The 21,849-nt window shown below is 33.7% G+C and overlaps 1 protein-coding gene across 1 annotated transcript in view; it reads left to right on the forward strand.

Moving 5' to 3' along the window:
- The window catches only part of LOC106712527 (paired box protein Pax-6), a 40,032-nt gene that overhangs the window by 1,374 nt on the left and 16,809 nt on the right, over positions 1 to 21,849 (forward strand). Inside the window, exons 2-4 of the mRNA XM_045683508.1 lie at positions 5,412 to 5,637; positions 10,083 to 10,263; positions 18,877 to 19,087. Coding sequence (XP_045539464.1) covers positions 5,412 to 5,637; positions 10,083 to 10,263; positions 18,877 to 19,087 — 618 coding nt within the window. The remainder of the gene's footprint in view (positions 1 to 5,411; positions 5,638 to 10,082; positions 10,264 to 18,876; positions 19,088 to 21,849) is intronic.

Raw genomic sequence — 21,849 nt, forward strand, 5'->3', positions numbered from 1 at the left:
TAAAGACAAATAGACCGGAAAATCGGTTGCCAGAATGAGATAAACAGAGTTTTCTTTGCCGCGCCGTTAAAGGAATTTTAATGATTAAGTACCTCTTCGATTCTGCAGACCTAGTACTTGATGCGGACTTGTTATTTTCCGTCAATTATTTTATAATAATCGTAATTCAAAGTTTGTTTTATAATAACGATAATAATAAACAAGTAATACAAAAAATAAAGTCAGTTTCTACATAGGCAAAAAAAAGAAAAAAAAAATGCTAGTTACTTTCTGTTTTATTATTTTTTTAAGTTTAAAACAACTGCACATATTGGAACTTGAGTGATTCGGATTATTGATGAATTATTCTAATATCACCATTTGCTCTAATGCCCTTCACACAAATCTGCGAAGGCCGAAAATTTTAGTCGCTAAGCGTCATTTCTTAGGTTCATTCGTGTTAGCCGTGTAGTCGCTATGCCTTTACTTACCGAATAGACGACTTGCGTGGACGGTTCAAAGTGCTGTGTACAGAGTGCGCGCTATAGCGATACTCGCGATGCAAGTATGCAATATTAGCTACAAAAATTTACGATCCCTTGTGTATGAAGGTCCTAAGATGCTATTTTGTAAGCAATACCCAAAATGGACTTCGACTTAGCAACTTTGAACAATGAGCTAGTGCCATTAAACTAGTAATTATACTAGTTTTAGTTGTACTATCTAGTAGGGGAAATACGCTTAAAGATTATCATAAAAATCCTAGACACCTTTACATTGATTAAAAAACCTTTCGTGGTGGTTTTTCTTGGCCTTCTTGGTTTCATAAAAGTATGAAAATGATTTTAACACATATGACGTTTAGTAAAAAAACGTATCATTAGAATTATTAAATTATCGTATAAAAATAAAGCTGCATGACTTTAAAGACCTTTGCCGCGTTGTCCACGTAAAAAAACACAAAGGAACACCACGACGCATGCGCCAAGCCCTTTTTTATGCGACCCTGTGACGTCCGCTGACGGGTATTTTATAAAATTGATATGGGACTAATTTTTTCCATTCTTCGAAATAATTTTCGATCCAATAAGTCAACTTGAGATTTTAAATATGCAAAACAAAGTACTAATTCTGTATTATTTCAAGATGAAGTTAAAAAAGTAGATACACCGTTTATCTACGTTTTTAACGTTATCATAAAGGAGTTTTAAATATGTAATATTGAAGACGGTAGATAAACTAAATTCATAAGTAAATCGTTTCAGTACTTTATGTAAGTGGCAATAATTAATTTTACTAACTTTCTTCATTTGTGTGTTTATGAAGGTTTTTAGACGATCGATAACATTATCTTCTTGCTTTCTGTGATTTACATATACTAACCAAATGTTTCCTTGTTCTAACATAAAGGTTGGAAAAACTATTGCAACAGCGTTCGTCCATTTTGTATCTGTGCCAAAAAGAAACAAAATAAAACGATCTTTGTGTCAGAAATCGCGAACCTTTTTTCCGTTAAACGCACATAAGTGTCAGTGTAGTCGCCATAACTCTCTCGAGCACTGCATCGTTTGTCAATAATGTTATTTTTTCTCTCTGCCCATACACTAAAGGGGGCGGGGTTGACGATATGCGCCGTAAATTATGTCACAGCGAAACAAACGATCCTCGCGCTGGATGCATGAATGAAACGTTAAAAGCGTTTTATTTTTACTCGCAAAAAAGTTTCAACCGTTTGTTAATACTACTTGTAGTTATTGACATAGATATATTGATATGTCATACGTTTTTTCGCAAAAGAGAGAATTGAATTAAAATCGGTCGTGTAATCGTTATTTGTTCACTTTGTTAAGAAATTACTAGTTATCTATGTGCAATATTACTTACTCAAATTAAATGGACCAAACAAAATTAGTTATTAGAACTAAATTTTATAAAATCAGCAACATGTTTGAATAAAATTTGGTGTAGGTGTTTGGGATTATCGACACATTCAGTATTCAATCGATTTTTTTATTATTTTAAAAGCGCACACAAGACACGTAATAACTCTATAGATTTATAACGAACTTCAAAAATGTTTGAGTTAAGGTGAATGACAATAATTGATTTGTTACAGTGCTGTTCAATTTATTTTAATTTATTTCAATTTACTAAAGAAGCAAACGAGTTTTAAAATTTACATACCTACTATTACTTATAACTTTTTAAAATAATACTCAATGTAACTAACCGTTAATGATAACAAAAAAAATGTTTCGAACCCCGCATATAATCCAAACGGGATTTGGATGCATCCAAAATGGCGTTTACTGTCACAATTAAACTTCCCCCTATCTATAGATTTAAGCAATTCAAAAACAGATACAAAATAATAATAATTGGGGTAGAGGAGGAGGGGTAAGGCCACCAGGTGTGGACTGTCATACGCAGGGTTACGACCCTTATATACTAGATGTATATAATTGCTTGATTAATGTTTAATGTAATGCAAACGTGTAGAATGTCGCTCTAAGTACAACCAGTTAGTAGATATAAAAAAAATGTCACATAGATATTTTGAAATAGTAGATGCCTATTTTTGCATCTAAAAACAAGATTTTGGTTTAATACGGTATTTTAAAACAAAAAATTTGGCGTTTAATTTTTTTTTTTCGTTTGCAACAGTTCTTTAGTAACCAAGAAGCGAGTTTCAACACTGGGCTTAAAGTTTAAACTTTATAGTAGGTGTATATTCAAGTTTAATATATAATACTTTGTAAAATGGTCGAGTATTGTACAATTCCAAAGCACGCACACATCCAGTAGAAACTTAGGTACCCAAACATGGAGCCTGTTCTCGCGCGTTTCGAAACTGCGTCGTGTAAAATAATAGTGTAAAATAATAAAAATAAACCTACAACTATGCATAAATTTATAGAGTCGCGCCCATAAAAACGAGGATTAAAAATAAATCGCTCGAATAAATTGCACCTCTGAAATTAAAACACTCCCTCACACGACACGCGTACTTGCGCTCTATGCGTTTGGTCTAAGCTATAGACGATTAGCACGTCTGATGGTTGTACCGATTTACCTTTGTCTAAAACATAATTGATCAAAATTCTATAAAAAAACAACAGTAGAAAAATAATTAATCGCCTACACTTAAAAATATCGGTGATGCGGATTTGTAAGATTTTACAAATACAAATTTTGAAAACTTACAGATTAAAAAATTATAGTGAGTAAGCAAATTGTACAATAGATTTTATATAGCTTTAATATTATAACGGATATAAATTAATCAATTACATTGAATCGAAAGAAGGACATAAGAATTTAAGTCATTTCACTCACAAATATCGCTTAGATATTGATAATAAAAAATGTTGTCTGGATCGCAAACAGTGAATAAAGTTATATACTGTTAGACATAGGCCTAGCCATATTTAGATTATATAGTAAGCCATATTTAGAGTAGATGGTTTATGTTTAAATAAGTACTTTCATTTCGAACCACTATTTCATATCAATCAAATTAAAAAGAGTTCGATAATTCGAAGTTCGAGTTCGAATATAATTATAGTAATAAATATTCTAGTTGATAGTTTAGATTTAAACAATATAATTCTCTAAATCTAAAACTTATGACTAACTCAAAACGAAGTAACTCGCTGACGCTTACAATTTGTGTGGATGTAAACACGGCGTGGGGGTCTGCCAGAGCGATTGTCCATTGTTCTTTTAACAGCCGCCCGCTTGTTAGCGCGACCAACGAAAGGTAAAGCACCAAGAGGTGTTATTAATAACGGGCTTCGGCGTGAAAATACGTCACTTAATTGGCGAACGTCGGCACTAATTCCTTTTCGTGGGGCAACGAACGCGACCAAAACATTATGATATATTTTTAATCACGCTTCTATATATATAGTTGAACGGTATAATTGTTTACGAGTATAAGAGCTTATTCAACAAGCGAAATTGTTGAGCTAAGCCCCTTTTAAGATTAATTTTAATATAACTTTTATTAGTCTCGCCAGTGAGCACATATTTTAAACTAGATCCAGAACGAATTGTTGAATATCTCTGGGTAAGGAATTAAAAATAAATTTATAATCGATCTTCATCTGTTTAGTTACTTGCAAAAACTCAAGAGCCCTACTCAAGTGCACCGGTGCAAAATCCTTAGAGCTTAGACGAAATCTTTTCAAATAGTTTCCTTTGCCAAATAATACACTTCTCCACAAAAGTGGTCAGGTATTCGCTCGCCTACGCAGATACTTCGCCCATCCTAAACAAGAGTATTAAAAAACCTTAACCCGTTTAAAAAAATAATCCGCTTGAAGATAGTAAAAAAGGATTTCAAGATAAAAAGGGTTTCGCGGCGCTCGAAAGTAAACCGCAAATTATTATCTAATCCCTATCGAAGTGTACACCTACTCCTTATTGTGGCGAATGATCCGTTATTTTTTAATATTTTAAACAAAGCAAAGCTTTTACAGATCGTCATTATTAAAAATTTAGCTGTTTACAAAGATATGTATCGTGAAATGTTCTTTGTTGCCTATATTAATTGTTAATTCATTTTAAGAATAAAGTGAACTGTGTTCGGTTAAATGAAAGCTCATCAGTATAATGATTTAACGTACGTCGCCTTTAATCTGGACCAAATTACAGATGTCCCTGCCATGTGACAGTTGTCTGCGCACAATTATAAACTATCCCGCCATTTTTTCGCGCCAACAGAGCTCAATGGATGCATTAGATCGGATGTGTTCAGCCAACGGACAGATAATTCCTTTTTTTACCCACCCCTTACAAACACGCCTCGCGGTAAAAAGTGAACAATTGGATGCAATTTGTGGGCGAATTTAGGGCAGGCCTTGATTAAGGCCTTAAAGGGTGGGGGTCGTCTAAAAGTTCATTGTTTTGCGCCCTTTTTTATGCGGTCGCCTCCGATCGTAATTCGGTCTAGCTAGATTGGAATGGATATCCCTTTAATTTAATATTTCTTTGATTCTAAATTTAGTTATTGGTTTATTTCCTTTGTATTCAGTTAACAACAAGGTTTAGGTATATAGAATATCATCCTCTAAATACATTTATGCTAAATCACGTATCAAAATTCTTCTTTTCATTTTCACTGAAAATATCGCGATTGCATCTTGTAGTTGAATTGTTATTTTTAATTTAAAGGTCAGCTATTATTTCGCTTAGTATTTCTATTTTTGAACATTACATTTAGGAACAAAGATATGATATGTACTTCTCAATGGGATTTATAGGACCAACTAATATCAAATCCATCATCTTGTCTAATTAGGGTTATAAATTCATTATACAATTTTGCTACATCAATTCCTAATAGTTTTTCTGAAAGTTTATTACAAATATTTCCTTGTGTTCAGAATGCTTATGCGCACATTAATTGTTAATTAAAGGCGTATTTGTAGACGAGCTGATGCACAGCGCGGCGATGGGAAGCGGCGCGCTGTTCGGCTGCTCGTCCGCCGGCCACAGCGGCATCAACCAGCTCGGCGGGGTCTACGTCAACGGCCGACCGCTGCCCGATTCCACGCGGCAGAAGATAGTCGAGCTGGCGCATTCAGGCGCGCGCCCCTGCGATATCAGTCGCATCTTGCAGGTCTCCAACGGATGCGTCTCCAAGATACTCGGCAGGTCAGTTCATTGAACCAATTAGTTTTTAGTCACACCTTTGATAAAGCTCAAAAGACGCAAACTTTTCAAAAGTTTAGTGGCAATAAACTATTTGTACTGATAGTTTTGCTTAGAGTGTTTCGTCTTCTTTCTAAACCAAGAGTTACATATTCCTCAGTAGATTTTTCATCTAGTTGTCTCGAATTGTTAATAATTCAAAAATAACTACTCTTGTCACCAACGATTTTTATTTTAAAACTTCGTATATTAAAAGAACCATGAAATATGATGAAATCTTTACAATTTCGTATTATAATAGAAATTTTCATGAAACAATCAAACATATGCACCCATTACAAAGACGTAGACTTTATTGTAGCGTCAACAAAACTGTAAGAATCGATTATGTCAAGTAAGATGGGGTCAAATTCTTGGGACACGCGTTAGCAAATTGACATGGTTCCCATAATGCCTGCAGAGGTACATAATAAAAGGAACAATAAATGCGGACAGAATTAAGGAAATATTTCAATGACTTAATCAATACAATACGATTATAATAGTTTGAGTTTGCATTCCCATAGTGTGGCGGGGTATTGTTTTTACTGAATGGACGCATGCTCTACGGGTGAGGTGGGAATCGACACAGGGTGCTTTGGGGTGCCGATACTAGGGAGTTCTAATTTCTCCGACGATTTATTGTGTTTGATTGCGATTTTATCGCGAGGATTTCGGCCCTCGCTCCCGATTCCAAATTTAAAATGCTCATACCAAATTTAGAAACAATCTTAGGGATAAACCAATAGGATAATATTAATACGTTTTCGATTCCTATAATCTCACTTTCAGAGCATATGACAAAGATTACAATTGTTAATATACTTATATGTTTTAGTGTAATTTTAGTTTTTTTTTTCATTTTTAATTCTGAAATAAAAGTTCTGAATCGTTTTAATCACAACAAGTTTTATACCATTCTTTATTTATCATTTAAACATAATTTCATGTCCAAATTACCGTATGCTATCTAAATAAAATTATTTCAATAATTATTTAAATTAAATAAAACGTATAATGAATTAAAAATTATAAAAGAAAAGTCAATATCGAACAATGAATAATGTCAAAGACTTGTGTTGAAGTGTCAATCAAAGAAACTGGGCATTTTAATACAGGGTGTGCCTTGCAGGGTTGTCCCACGACCGCCCCTAAATAAAAATGAAAATAAAACATTATTTCGTGGTAATTGGCACCCCTACTGCGGCAGACTGCTTGACGCCACTTCAAGAGATCTTATAGGAAAGTGATTTGGCCGGGGGGATCGCTTCGCCCGCGGCATCGACCTTTGCAATTGTAATGCTCATACTCGTATAATAAAACAAACAGTTGTTTTTTTACAATTGTTGGAAAATACACATATTATAACGTCAATGGATCAAGTTGTTAAAAATACCGCCAACTTAAGTTCAAAAGCCCAATCTTGGCAATGATTCCGTTTCTTCCGAACTTTACTTACGCATTATTCGTGTTCGATTATTGTTTAACATAGATATAAAACAACTTAAGAACCTTCCCGTCAAAGCCTCGTCAAAATCAGTCAAGCCTTTCCGGAGATTAAGCGGCGGTACAATCACGACCTTACGGAAAGATATACATCCAGATAGACAAGCATTTTAAAATTTGGTTTTTCGTTATAAGCAACGCATTTACGTGTATTTACATCATGTGCACACGTGAATCATCATGTGAAGTGTCTGTACACACTTCAATGTCATGTGAATGGATAAATGCGTTAATGCCAGTTTAATCTGGTTTTCCGAATCACGATACGATTCTTTACGATATTCTCATTTGGATTTCATCTATTTATTTTTATATTGTTTTTTATTTATATTATAATTTTTATTAGTCTTCGGCTGAAATACTAGTCTTAATAAATATTGCAGTCTCTGTATTAATACAATCGTCACTACAGTGGATTTCTAGGGTTAGAATTGATATTTTGTAATGGGTGAATGTCTGATAATTTATGAAAATTTTAGTTGTAAAGTTATGTGTTTGATTGTGTCAAATAAAACCGTGGCTGTAAATGCACCTCATGGTATTTTTCCCACACACCCCTAAACATTCTTATCGTGCCAATTACTGAAAGGGGTTACTTCTTGGGGGTCTGCAGAAAGGCAAGCGTGGCGGGAATCCTAATTAAGAAGCACCCCCGCTGTTTGCCGTTTTATTCTTAATTTTGTTTTCAAGTGCCTGGCTCTCTGACTATGTGTTACCCGATTGGATCTTGTGACGGTTTTTTATTCCTTTGAATTGATTAAAGTTATTTTTATTCTTCATTTACTACAGTTGATTTGCAATTATTGAATTATTAAGTTTTTCTTTTATTTTTACGTGCTAAAAATAATAATTTTTTATTAAAATGCTTTTTATTCTTGTTAAATTAAAACAATATTTCAACGAATTAACACATTATGCTATTGCCAAATAATTTCCGTGGTTCAAAATATCATCTAAACATTTTATAATTATAATTTTAACTAAAATAATTTTAAGCCGTTCACCAAAGTACTTAAACGCACAGCCATTGATTCTCGGATAATCTCTGCAAAAACAATTTCCGATAAGAGTTCTATTAATTTTGACCCCCTGGAAAATTCTGAATCTAATCTTCGACCCCCTCGAGCTATACACAAGTATGTCGTATCTAAAACAAGATATTTTTGTAATACAAACGCAGTTATGGATTGCTAACAACAAGTTAATGATGGTAAACGATTCGGTATCGTATTATTAGAGCTGAACGCAACTGATTTCGATCAATTTATTGTTGTCGTTTGCAATAACCGCGCGGTTGGACGACAAATTGTTCGCAATTGCTGTGCCGTCGATCCATTGTCCGATTTGCCGGTAAAAAACCTTTTTGTCAACTTACATATAATTGGTACACCTAATTTATTATTAGAAAAAACTTATTTAAATTTATCTTCAGATCTTGTAACTTTTATTGTATGTTCGTATGAAAAACGTTTTAAAGACATATGGAGTGTTTTTTAAATGTTTCCGTATTATTAAAAGTTTTTCATAAAGTGCTACTCAATTGAACTGTAGTTTTACGCACACAGCGAGACTTATTCCAAAATCCTGTGCCCAAGGCGAAAGCGATTACTCGTTGCCCAGGGCGACGGTCCTCAACTAATAGTCCTCCAACTCGAGTATTATCGACAGATGACACGCGCTACCAATATTGTTTAGAAGCGTTGACATTTTACATTGTTATTTTTAATCTGTCTCTTTTTTCTCTGTATCTGTCATAGTTAGAATCTGGTAGCTTTTTCGTATCCATTTTTTTTTTGCATTTGTTGATATAGTGACGTGTGCTATCAAACCATATTTTTTTTAGAATTTTGGGAAGTATTGCGGTTTATGTTTTATTCTTTTGATTTTTTTTTGTACGTATGCATAAAATAAAGTTTCTATTTTATTATGATTAATAGGAGTTATAATTTGGTACATTACGACTTCCGCATGTAAACTTTTTTCTTAGATTTGACATATAAACAAAGAATTTGTAATAAAAATAAGTAAGTTTATTAAAAATAAACTAATTGTAATTAAATCTCCGACTTTATTTGTTTACAAATCACAGTTTATGGTTTTACTGTCTTTGTTTTTTTTCAAGGAGAACATAAGGGATGACAATTGTCAATGTAATGGAAACACACAGTAAAGAAAATATGTAGTAACATCTGCATTAACTTGCGATAAATCTGTTATACAATGACTTTGAGTACATCCTGTACCCAAAACCCTATCAGCAAAATCTTTGCAAGATATGGCAACCTTATGGCTCTCATCATAAGATACATTTTGGCACTATATTTCATACTGCCAAACGAAGCTGAATATGTTTGTATAGGTACTTCAAGTTAAGGGGATAGTTCAGAAGATTGTATTGGTAATTGTGTACTAATGCCTTTTAAGTGGGGCCTACGAGAAAATGTTTTCTATATTTATAACTGTATTGTAAAAGAATTTTTGTGATTCATTGATTCATTTTAGGTTCTGTCAATTCAATAATTCATAACATTTTTTTGTTTGTTAAATATTAGTTTTCGCTTTTTTTTATTTATCTCGTAGGCATTCTATCCAAGCAATAAAAATAATTTCACTGACCTCTATTCGCTGGACAGGTGGACTGCACCGAAATGACAGATTTTTTTTCCGACTCAAAAACGCTAGTTGAAGTTATTGTTGCCTAATTCTATCTCTATTATCATTCTATCTATATTTCGAGTTTCTAAAACCTTACCATCAGCGCCCAAATGGTAAAAATCAAATAGACACAAATTACCACGGCATATAGCCTGTCCAGAGGAATATAGATCTCAGTGTTTCTTATCTGTGTAAAATACGATCTCACCACATTCCACAATCCAAACTAAGTTCAGCTTCGCACGCAGATATTACGAGACGGGGTCGATAAAGCCCCGTGCTATCGGGGGGTCTAAGCCGCGGGTGGCGACGACGCCGGTGGTGCAGAAGATCGCCGACTACAAGCGAGAGTGCCCCTCGATCTTCGCCTGGGAGATCAGAGATCGCCTACTCAGCGAGAACGTGTGCAATAACGACAACATACCAAGCGTGAGTACTAAAACACTTAAGTTGGGTTTCCACTGCCGAACTGTACAAAAATATAGTACCGTCATCCCTCTTTCTTCTCTACGAAAAAGCAGAGACAACAATATGTTTTATACAGATGATTCGGTCGAGGAAACCCTCAGTACATTAAATTTTTTATTGTAGACATTTGTGTAGTCAGATCGTAGAAACATATTAAATGTCACAGCAGATTCTGTCATGTCTGTCAGATGGAAGAAATTGTTAAATAGAAAACAGATAGTTGTATAAGTTTACATATTATTTAATTATCTGACTAAATTTAACGCTTTTAAAATGTGTAACTAGTGTCAAGTAAAGAATAGAAATTTAAATAAATGCAACATTAAATTGATTAACCTTTACTCACGATCGTATCTCGAAGTAGCAAAGTTTCAAGTTCCAGTCGATTCTAAAAGTTCACTCTTACAGAGTTCAATTGAGCAAGTCCAATAGTTTGTTTTTGAGCTTCTGAGAGACGTTTGCCCTGAATAATTTTTAATGACTTCAATCGAATTTATTACATTCTAATGTTGTGACTAAGAATATGTCATGATGTAAGCGTAAAATTAATTAGTCGAAAACTCAAACTTATTTACTACTAGATTATGCCTGCGACTGCGTCCGTGCGGAAATTAAAAAAAAAAAACTTTATTATACCCTATGTGTTCTTCCAGACTATGCGTTTTTAAATCTATACCAAATTTCATCAAGATCTGTTGAGCCGTTCCGGAGGTACCTTCAAACAAACATCCACCCATCTAAACTTTCGCATTTATAATATTTGTAAGATATGAAATGTATATGATTGTATTTAAAAACGAGCAATGCCAATCATCCATGAAGAGTTATGTCTATAAATCTGTTACCACAATTTGCTAATACGAAGTTCCAAACTTTCGAACCCTAGAACATAATTTCGCACACACCTTTGTACCTTTTAGATACAAAAAATACAAAAGTCTATTTAAATCAACAATGTCCGTGTCCAAACAAATTTCAATATTTGTTAGAATTAATTAAGTTTACCGAACATATGTCCTGTTATTGTGAGGAATACGATGACCATGATTTTTAGAATTGCAAGAATTATTATGCAAAATTTAGACTTTAAAATCAAGATTTAACAGCATATTAAGTTAAAACAATATATTTACATCTAATTAAGAATTATATATAAATCATGATATAATAACAAGGGTTTTTGATTAATTATTATTTATCATAAATGTAAATATAAGCTCGCTTTTATAAATACTATGTAACAAATGAATCACTTACAGTCTTTTATTTGTTACTAGCTTTTTCGCGCGACTCCGTCCGCGCAGAATAAAAAAAAAAAAAGAGAAAACGGGGTAAAAATTATCCTATGTCCTATTCCTGGTTCTAAGCTACCTGCCCACCAATTTTCAGTCAAATCGATTCAGCCGTTCTTGAGTTATAAATGGTGTAACTAACACAACTTTCTTTTATATATATAGATATATAGATATAGATTAAGGCAGTGTCTGAGTGTAGATTTTACTTATTAAATTCACACTAAGGGGCGTAGTAACAATTCTAATAGTGATAGCTTATAGAAATTATTTTGAAATAAAATTGTTCACAGTTTTGATAAAACAATTTAGTTTAAAATCATGGTCACACTTACTGCTTAGTAGTACACAATTGGATGTATTAAATGACAATACTTGGCCCATAATCCAATTTCATCACATTAAAAATTCTAAATGTTTGGAAGTTGTCGTCCTTTGTCCACTAGATCCTTTCTAGAGCCAATAATGCATTAAGGTTCATTCTGTCGATATTATTAATGTTCGATTTCTATAAAACTTCTTCAATGTTGAATGTCCGAAGTTTATTACTTTATTGTCATACACAACAGTCGAGTTATTCAATTTTTTCACAAATGTTCTATAACGTATTACGAAAAAAATTATAATATGGGTGCTCCGAAGAGACGATAGTAACCAATATATCGTACTATCTTTTCTTTCATTAACGTAAGAATGTTACACGTCATTAGGATGTTCATGTTTAATGTAGAATTTAAACTAATAATTTCATAATAAACCTATGTAGGAATTGATGATGAATATTTTTGGCCTGAAGAAATTTTTGATACAGAGAAATATCAATAATTTACAAAGTTATTGCAAATTTTATTTTTAATTAAAATTAATAAAGTAAAATATAATATTTTAAATAACATGACAGAAAAATACATTTATAATCCGACGATCACTATGAAAAATATCGAATACAACGAAAAATAAAGCTGTACTCGAGCTGACAACGTTGGTAATCGAAGCCGACACTTCGAAACGACATCTGCCGGTCGGCGGGCGCAAAAAATATCAAAGGTATATTGTAATTTTTTTTTCATCCACCGACATCATTCATCGAGCCAATTTTTCTGTTAATAATGTCAAAACTACGAATGCGTTTCGCGAATTTATACAGAACGATGTAAACACTCAGTGACACAATACAGTTGGGGTAGGTAGAAAAAATTTGAAGTGCCTATGTTATAGGTTTTGTAGTAGTATTTGTTATTTAAATGTGAAAGTATAAATTTATTGCTTAACAAATTTATTCCTCCTCGATTTAAATCTACATACATAAGTAGTTCTTCGTGTAATTATACACACAGTTGCCTATCCATTACTTTTCTATTGACTAACACAGGACCAGTCTCATAATCAGTTTTCAGAGCCTTGTATTAATAGCTCTAAATATTTCATTGTTTTCATAGCCTACTTTCAAGTATCAATGTGACTTCGAAAAATAAAATTTGAGAGTTATCTGAGCTGGTTTATAAGTACGAATAAACTTGAAAAAAAAGTTCCTCTGTTATTCAACGTTTCTGTTTACTAATTTTATCTTGAACTCTATCTCGTTCGTGGAATGATCGATAATTTTTTGACATGTTAAAGGTTACCTCTTTTCTATCAAATACAATTTATCGAGTTCACAAATCATATTCTCTATAATATCTAAGGTATAAGATTCAAACACCACACGGTGTAACAAGAGGTCGGACGCTAAATTGAAATGCCGAGGGCTCGGAAGATTCGGCGCCAAAGGGGCTATTTTTATGACTACCCACGCATAGCCCACTGAGCAAATAGACGAAAGGTATGGATAATACAGTCACACACGTGTCAGAGCGAGACAGAAGCTCACCGCTGCGTAGCTCAGTCGTAACGGTCGAATGGGCGTTCTGTTTCTTACAGACGTTGAACAAAAATACGCGGGACAATCGATTTCATTTCGACGACGTAAAGACTTAAGTCGACGCCATCTCTTAAGTTAGACTCTCCTCATATCTTGAAAGCGGACCTCTTTAGTCGCTGTACGTAATACTTGTCTTGTAAAATGTAGGCATTGCCTAATTGTGCAATTTTTCTGCTTTCAAGTTTCATTAGCTTACTAGATACCTATATGGGTACAAAATATTGTACAATGTTAGCTGAACATCAAATATCAGTTCAATAGTTGCTTGTTTCCCCAATTTACAAAGCAATTCCTATGAAAACATGTGATGATAATTGTGATTATTACCAATATTTCAGTTTGAATTCTCACTCTTAATTTTTAAAGAAAAAAAAAACAATCTGGGCAAAAGTAGAACCTGAAAACATTTTAAAAAGAGAACCAAGTTCTTGACTTACGACGTTCCGTGCTCAAGCTTGTGTACCATAATGCCACGTTTCACGCGTGAGTGCACAGAACATTTGTCGTCGCATTCACACTCGCAGCGATCGTATGTATGTCTGTACCGGACTGTATCGCCGCCCTTGTCACACGGATTAACGTCAACGACTCGTAGAGGCATAGGAATTGATGGCTAACATCCGAAATATTCACTAAAATGTTTAGTTGATGTGATACTATTTGCGAGATGGCTACTGTAACGTTTACCTCTTAATTTTATCATAAAACTTAAACACTTGTAAAATAAAAAAAAACAAAAAAGATTTGGAAAAACAATTGATATTTCAATTTAAACGTGATTAGGAAATACAAAATGCTAGAGCGTGCATCCGAAACGAGCGGTCAAGGAACGTTGAATTTTGGACACGGCCAATTTGAATTTGGTATTCCCGTTCGAGGTGTTTGCGACAGTATGCAACTTGACACCGCCGAAACGCTACCGACGCGCAGTTTCGGGGCTTCTGCGTGCAGTGTACTGTAATATGTAGCCGTATGTAGGCCGGTTTCGTTTTCGTTAACACGCAAACGACCGTAATTGGAGATTATTTTGTTATGCATCAAATTTATAAATCGATCAAAACGTCAAACTTCGTTTTGGTAATAGCATAGAAGTTCTGTGTTTATCTTTAAAGTTAAAAATGAAATCATTTTTGTATATGGTTGCAATAGAGAAAAAACATCAGCGATCGAAGCTTATAGATAGTCTATCACTGCCATAAAACAATAAAGAATAGATGCAGTCTTTAGTAGAAAAATAAAGTAACTAAAATTGAGTAAGCGTAGCATTGGTTCCAGTTAATAATAAACTGGATTAGAACACGTGCCTCGCGGTGTCTGTTGCCCTCCGACACGCCGCGATGCGCTCACTTGCTTCTTACTAACTGTGACACATCTCTATTAGATATTGCTCACTGTTCTGCACAAAGGATATTTACCGATAACTTTAATGAAATTAAATTAAACACACGATTTAAAAAAAATGCATTTGAAGGTTTGAAAATATCTGCACTAATGTTGTTTACTTGCACTAATTTTAAGGGTCTTAAATAACCCTAAATTTGATACGATTGCGTGAGTTGCTTCGTCGTGACAAGAATAACAAAAGGATTACATAAATTTATGGTAAAAAGTTACAACACATGAGGCTTTTGGAAGTGTTTGTGATTTTTTTCACAATTTTTTTCGTTTTAGTTTTTAAATAACAAGAAGATAACACCATTTGTTGACAACTTTTTTTGCAATTAACCTCTGGCTTCTCAAAAAACCGTTTTGCATGTCCCATCCAAATCACTAATTTAACTAGCCTGTTACTTAATAAAGAATTTTAACACAAAATCTAAATTAAATCGTCGTTAATTTATTAAATGCGATAACTCGATCTCTTTCACAAGCTCCAAATAATATACCGCGAAACTAACCAATCTCGTCATCCCGGGAGTATTGCAAAAAATCACCCCCGAACCTAACCGCACCCTTCAAACCGCGCATCACCGGGGAATCGAACGGGTCTCCTCGGGTTAAGCGCGTACGTTAAAATGTTTATAGATAATGCCGATGTAGGTAATGCTAGTCGTAATTCCATGGGGTTTGCATCCCCCTTGTCTGATGGTATTTGTATTCAACGTAATGGCTTTTGTCCGGATATCGCATAGGTATCTTAACGTTGAATGGACTAAGGAAATGACGAGGGGCCTGTTCTATTGATAGATTTTTGTATCTATATAAAAGCGATTTGCCACTCATCTCAATCACTTATCGAGATATCAACAAAATATATAAAAAAATGTCTAATTGGTATTGTATTTATTTATTAGTAGTTAATTTAAAAGTCGATAATTTTCATCAAAGAATTGAAAATTACTTAATACAAAAAAACTTTCGCTTCCAATTTACAAGATTTCAAATTTTTTACCTTATACTTTTACTACTCAAATCGCATAACAAAAAATAGGCCACCAAAATCACTTTTACATCATCATACCATTTAAGTGGACAAATTTCGAAAACGCGCGCATAAGTAAAAAAAAAATCACAAAAAAAAATTCAAAACAAATGAAGAGAGCAATCGATCAATAACAAAATCGATTATCCGCGTAAATGTAGATCTTGTTAGGAGTTTTTATGTCTTCAGTACTACGGACCACCGACGCCGTCGCCCATGGATCTCTACGAGCGGATCGATGATCTATCGCTTGTCTCGCACGGGGTAATGAGCTGGGCGCCACGTGACACCTGTCACTGTCACCGTGACGTACGAACGCCCGCGCACCTTACACCGCTCTATTACTCATAGGGTTGCCATTTAATAAATAACAACCTTTATTAGTAAAAATGAGAATGACCTCGGTCGAATAGTTTTTTACCTCGTCTATGGATATGAATGGTTTCTAGGTTCTACAATAGTATGTTAGTACATCATACAATTTATATAACTGTAACAGATATTCCAACACGAAAAAAGTGGCTATTTGGTTTAATCGTATATCTTTTGTCCGCCGCTTGCAGAACTTTTCTACAAAATAGTAGATTTTTTTAATATGTAAAACTTAACATCGTTCTTAATTATTTGAAAGCACTGGCAAACTTTGGCACTTATTAAAATGGACAATACCTACAACTAGATTGAAGTGGCAACCCTTTAGCAACTATCACAGGTCTTGTCGCGAAACATGATATGCCCTATATGCCCTTGCTCTATGAAGTCCCTATACCGGTACATTCACCAATAAGATACATAAAACGTTAACGTCAATGTAATACAACGACAAGCCAGCTAAAGAATTTTCTAAGACATATTTGTTGCAGAGTTTATCATGGGAAAATTAATTTCTAGACATCTATGTTACATCTTTCAAGTTAAATGACTTGTCGACTTTTGACGAATTATAAGGTCGCAATTTATAACCTAAACTCTAAGTCGAATTATTCAATATGTCGCCAATAAAGTACGTGAAAAGATATTTAGTTTGCATGGTATACATTTTCATAGTCAAACCGTACAGTAAAAAACACAAATCCTTTTTTTAAATTCTAATACGACTGACGTGTACAGTCGCTCTTTAATCTGTGCCCCGTTCCGATCCGATTGGTTAAAGAGCTGTCAAAAACAGAAGTCGTATTTTAAATGCACCTCTCTTATTGGACGATTTCATGTTCGAAATTAGAAAATGGTTTTTTTTCTGGGATATCTGTCTATGAAAGGGATTTTTGAAATCGTATTATTTTTTGTTTACTGGTTTTGGATACTGGTAAGAAGGAATGAGATTAATTATTAAAGTAAAAAATAATTATTTTAATGAAAAAATCTAATAAGAATGACAGTGTTTTTCTTTTCCTTGAAATTTAAATGGTCACTTTATAATATAACTAGCGGTAGCTCCGTCCGCGCTAAATAAAAAAAAAAAAAAAAAAAATAATTAGTAGCCTACTATGTTCTATATCTGTGCCTAATTTCTAGGAGACGCCTTCTAACAAACATCCATCCATCCATCAAAACTTTAGAATTTATAATATTAGTAAGATTATTGACATAGGGAGCATAAAAAGTGTACGAGAAAATTCTCATAAACTTTTTTATGCTCTAACATCAAGTTATCAATATAACCATTAGCTTTTACCACAAATAAAAAAAAACCTCAAGCTTATAATCAGCACAGAAGATTAAAAACGCAACTACGTTTTTTTATTTCATGTTTCATCCTGCGCTAGTCTAGCCTGTGCGAGCATTACCTTCCATTAGTGGAACAAGAGATTAAAACAGGGAATCATGAAGCGATCCCCAGCAAAATGTACTTTATTACAAAACATGTACTGAATTGGGTGCTCTCGCATTTACAAATATAATATGAATGGTGAAAATGTATGCTTTTGGAATATTCGTTTCTTATTTTTTTAATTCTAATTAGAAATATGTATTAGAGCAGTACATTAGTATTAAAAAATACTAACAATCGATTATAGAAATATTTCAGCGTAACATTTTGAACGATGCTCACTTTCGCGATAATAAAATCGCAACCCCCCCTACAACGCCTTCCCGGCCCGCGGCGGGGAAAAATACATTTTCCTCGTTGCCAATGGCAACAAGAAAACAGATATAATATCTAGGGACGCCCCACCGGAGTAATACATAGATAGAAGTATAAAAGGCAGGACCTACGTGTTAAAATGGGCATACATAGGGTGTTACATTTGTGTGTGCCAGGTTTTTCACGCATGCGTGCTTTTTGCCGAAAGTAGATAGATATTGGTGTTTTTAGGAACAGAGTGGGAGGAGAAGGGTGGCCGTTCCCTAATCTGTGTCCCTTTGAGCCTCCCGATTGGAATTTAGTAATCATATTAGATTTTAAATTACACGTGCACGGAACTTTAAAGGGCGGAGAGGCTTGACAATTTATTTCCTATTAGATAGTTGTTTACAGTTTGTTGGACATGGAAATTTTATTTGTATCCATTTATAATGAGAATCGATTACGGGTGGCCATTTTCTATTTCGTCAATGAAAATTGAATCGTAATAGTACTTTACACACGCTTCGATAGTCTAAATAATCGGCTAATTCTCAAAAAGAAAAAGTAATTTTCTTTGTTTCTGATATAATCTACATTCTTTTTTTTTAGATATTACTCTATCTATTAATCTCATACTATTTTATAAATTTATTGTAGAAGTATTTGGAGTAAAAATACCTACTTTTGACGTAGATAGATAATCTGGGGCGAAACCTGACGGTGACGTACATATGTTCATGTCTCCGTTGAATTTACGACGTGTGCAAATACTACGAAATATCATTTTTGTCTACCTTCTTATAATTCGATTCGTTTACTCTTCTGTTGCTTGCTTATTTACTAGGTATCTAAGTGATCTTTGTATTATTAGGTGTCATCAATAAACCGAGTGTTACGGAACCTCGCGTCGCAGAAGGAGCAAGCTGCGTCCGCGCAGAACGACAGCGTGTACGAGAAACTAAGGATGTTCAACGGACAGGCGGCGAGCGGCTGGTGGTACCCTGGGCTTCCGGCGCCCGCGCCTGCGATACCCCCGCCACTTCCACCGCAGCTCAACAGGACCACCGAGGAACATAAACGAGGTATATACCATTTATATGGTGGAACATTATCCAACTAACGCCTTCTTTATGATATTGTTAAATGTTATATTTACATACTATGTTTAAACAAAACACCTATTCAAATGCGATGTCTGTTATCAAAAATTATTCGATTTTCAGAGAACTAGGTTACAAACAATACTACTTTGTACTGTACATTCGTATGAACGTAAGTACAATGTACTGTCATGTTGAGAGGCGATGTGGTGATGTCCTTTTTCTATTTCTCTTTGAATGTGCCTCGCGCACTGCCTTTGGGAACTCAACGCGAATAGGGTTGACTCCTCACAGTTTTAAAATAATATTTTTCATTTAAAATGAATGTTATTTCGTTTTTTTCTCTGTGTATATTTTGTGGGTTATGAGATATTAATTAATGATTCGTATTCGATGATAATATTTAAGAGATAAAGAGATGTAATGCCTTATATTACATAAATTATGCCTTTAACTTGGGATTGTTTTGTGTTTTTATGAACAAATAGTACCTATTGTAACAAATTCTTGTTATAAAAATATCAAAAGCGATGAAATATATAAAAACAGTTGCAATAAGAAGTAGTAAAAGTGAAAATCATTTGATTGTTATAAAAAATAACGAATTCAGAATGTTAATAAAATTTATTTTTCTGAATCTAAGTTTCATTAGAGTTCAAAGCATTTGTAAAACTAAAAAGATTTTTATATGAAAAACTCGTTACGTTTATAAAAGAAAATTTACAGCGTCTAACCCTCGCTATGCTTTCCTCAATTTTCTTGAATGGCGGTAGTGGTGAGGGTAGAAAGGGGGTAGTTACCCCGTTGTTACGTTTACGGAACACCTCGGAGACTTATTCGTGCTCTATATATTTATTTCTATGTACACTTATGTAAGGACTTACGTGCTTGCTTAGTACAGAAAAATCTATTATCATTTCAGTAAAATTGGATTGTATGGATAAATACAATTTAATTTTCAGTGGTAAGTTACGTCACAAAAACTTGTTACAATTCATGTTTGTCACGTTCATAAAAAATACATTCGAGTATTCACAAAAAAAAAAAAAAATTCAATTCACGTGTTGTTCGTGTGTTATTCTTATATTCATTTAAAATAGTCAAGTCGAATGGTAATAATCACATAACAACTTACATGATTTTCCGCTCATTCTCCCGCTTTCGTTGTCACTAAAACAAGCACCAATTTAGCGCAATTCCTCGTTGAACGGGCACTGCAACTCTGTAAATGCCCCAACCAATTTTCACGAACAACTGAAAATATGAACTGCGGAGTTCAACGTTTGCCGCGCCATAACTTAGTTTGTTACTTAGTTTGAATTGTATTTCGACTTTCATATAATTTATTTTCATTACTTTCATTTAAAACAATGTAATATAAACAACTCCGTAATAGTAATACCAATTTAATGATTAAAAACATTATTTTTAAAAATAAATCCTTTTTCATGTTTTATAACTGGCTTAGAATAATTCATGTCGTTAAAGTCAAAAAAAAGTTTTTTTCTTTATCATTAATTTTATTCTATTTTCAAAAATATACGTTAATATCACGTGCATAGACAACATGATGAATTAACTTTTGAACAGCTTTCACAGATTAAACTTGATACGTGCGGATCTTCAAAGCTCGACACGTGACCCGAGTGGCCGCGCGTGACTTGACTTTACTCTTGTTTGTGTCCATTGGACACTGGTTTGTTACCTTACAACTTTGCAGTGGAAATTTGCTACATTTGTCTACCTACAGTTTTAAATACTTGTATTTTTTAATTTGATTATAAGCAAAAAAGACTTAATATTTCGTTCTGGTGTAATGGAAATAGACTTGGAACTTTTTCACGAATATTTCTGTCCACTTTGTTTAAAGCATTTACATAATATGTAACTTTAAAACCTTTAAACGTGTTCATAATTATAATAATTACTTCTTAATTTAATATTTTATTACGTAACTGTTTACTACATGGAAATCTTTGACATAGAATTTTTTTAAATAACATACATTTTAATAACGAACACAAAACAAATTCAGCGAGCCGTTAACATTTGCGTCGTTTTACAAAGCACTGTAGCGCTTTAGCTTTTTGCAAAGCACCTGGTCTGGACATGGCTTAATATATTTTTATACATTTAATATGGAAGCTGTGTGTATTTGTCGACGGCACGACGACTTAATTAACTTCGGCTGCAGCATTCTGTTTAACAAATTCGATTGCAGGGTGCGCTGCGAGCGCTTGCTTTTATACAATCTGTTACATTCTTGTTCGCAGCTATTTGACTTTTAAAGTAAAGATTTTTTTCCAACTAGATATAATACTAAAAAAAATTATGTCAGAAAAAAATGAAAAAATTTTCCGTCTCGATTCCTTTTTCAATTCTATAGTAACGTGTGGCATTTAAAAAAAATTATGTTTGAAACTTATGTGTGTTCTAAATTTAAATTTCACCATTTATAGATGGTATTTGAAACTTTTGGCTTGAAATAAAAAACACTAGCATTTAGCCACTACACGTTCGTTCGAAATAAAAGCCAAACTGCGATTTCTAACAGCTAACAATTAAGCAAATAAAAAGCATTCATCTAAATTGATCTGACCGGTATAAAATATTGTCCCGCGCAGTGCCGGCTACAAATTTTAATTTTCAACTGGCCGTGTTGTTCATGGACGGACGGACTCTGCCAATGTTTCGGAAGTATACATTTAAAAAAAAAAAGAAAAAAAAAAGTACTATAAAACTGC

Source organism: Papilio machaon, chromosome 22, assembly GCF_912999745.1.
Source record: "Papilio machaon chromosome 22, ilPapMach1.1, whole genome shotgun sequence".
Lineage (NCBI taxonomy): Eukaryota > Metazoa > Arthropoda > Insecta > Lepidoptera > Papilionidae > Papilio > Papilio machaon.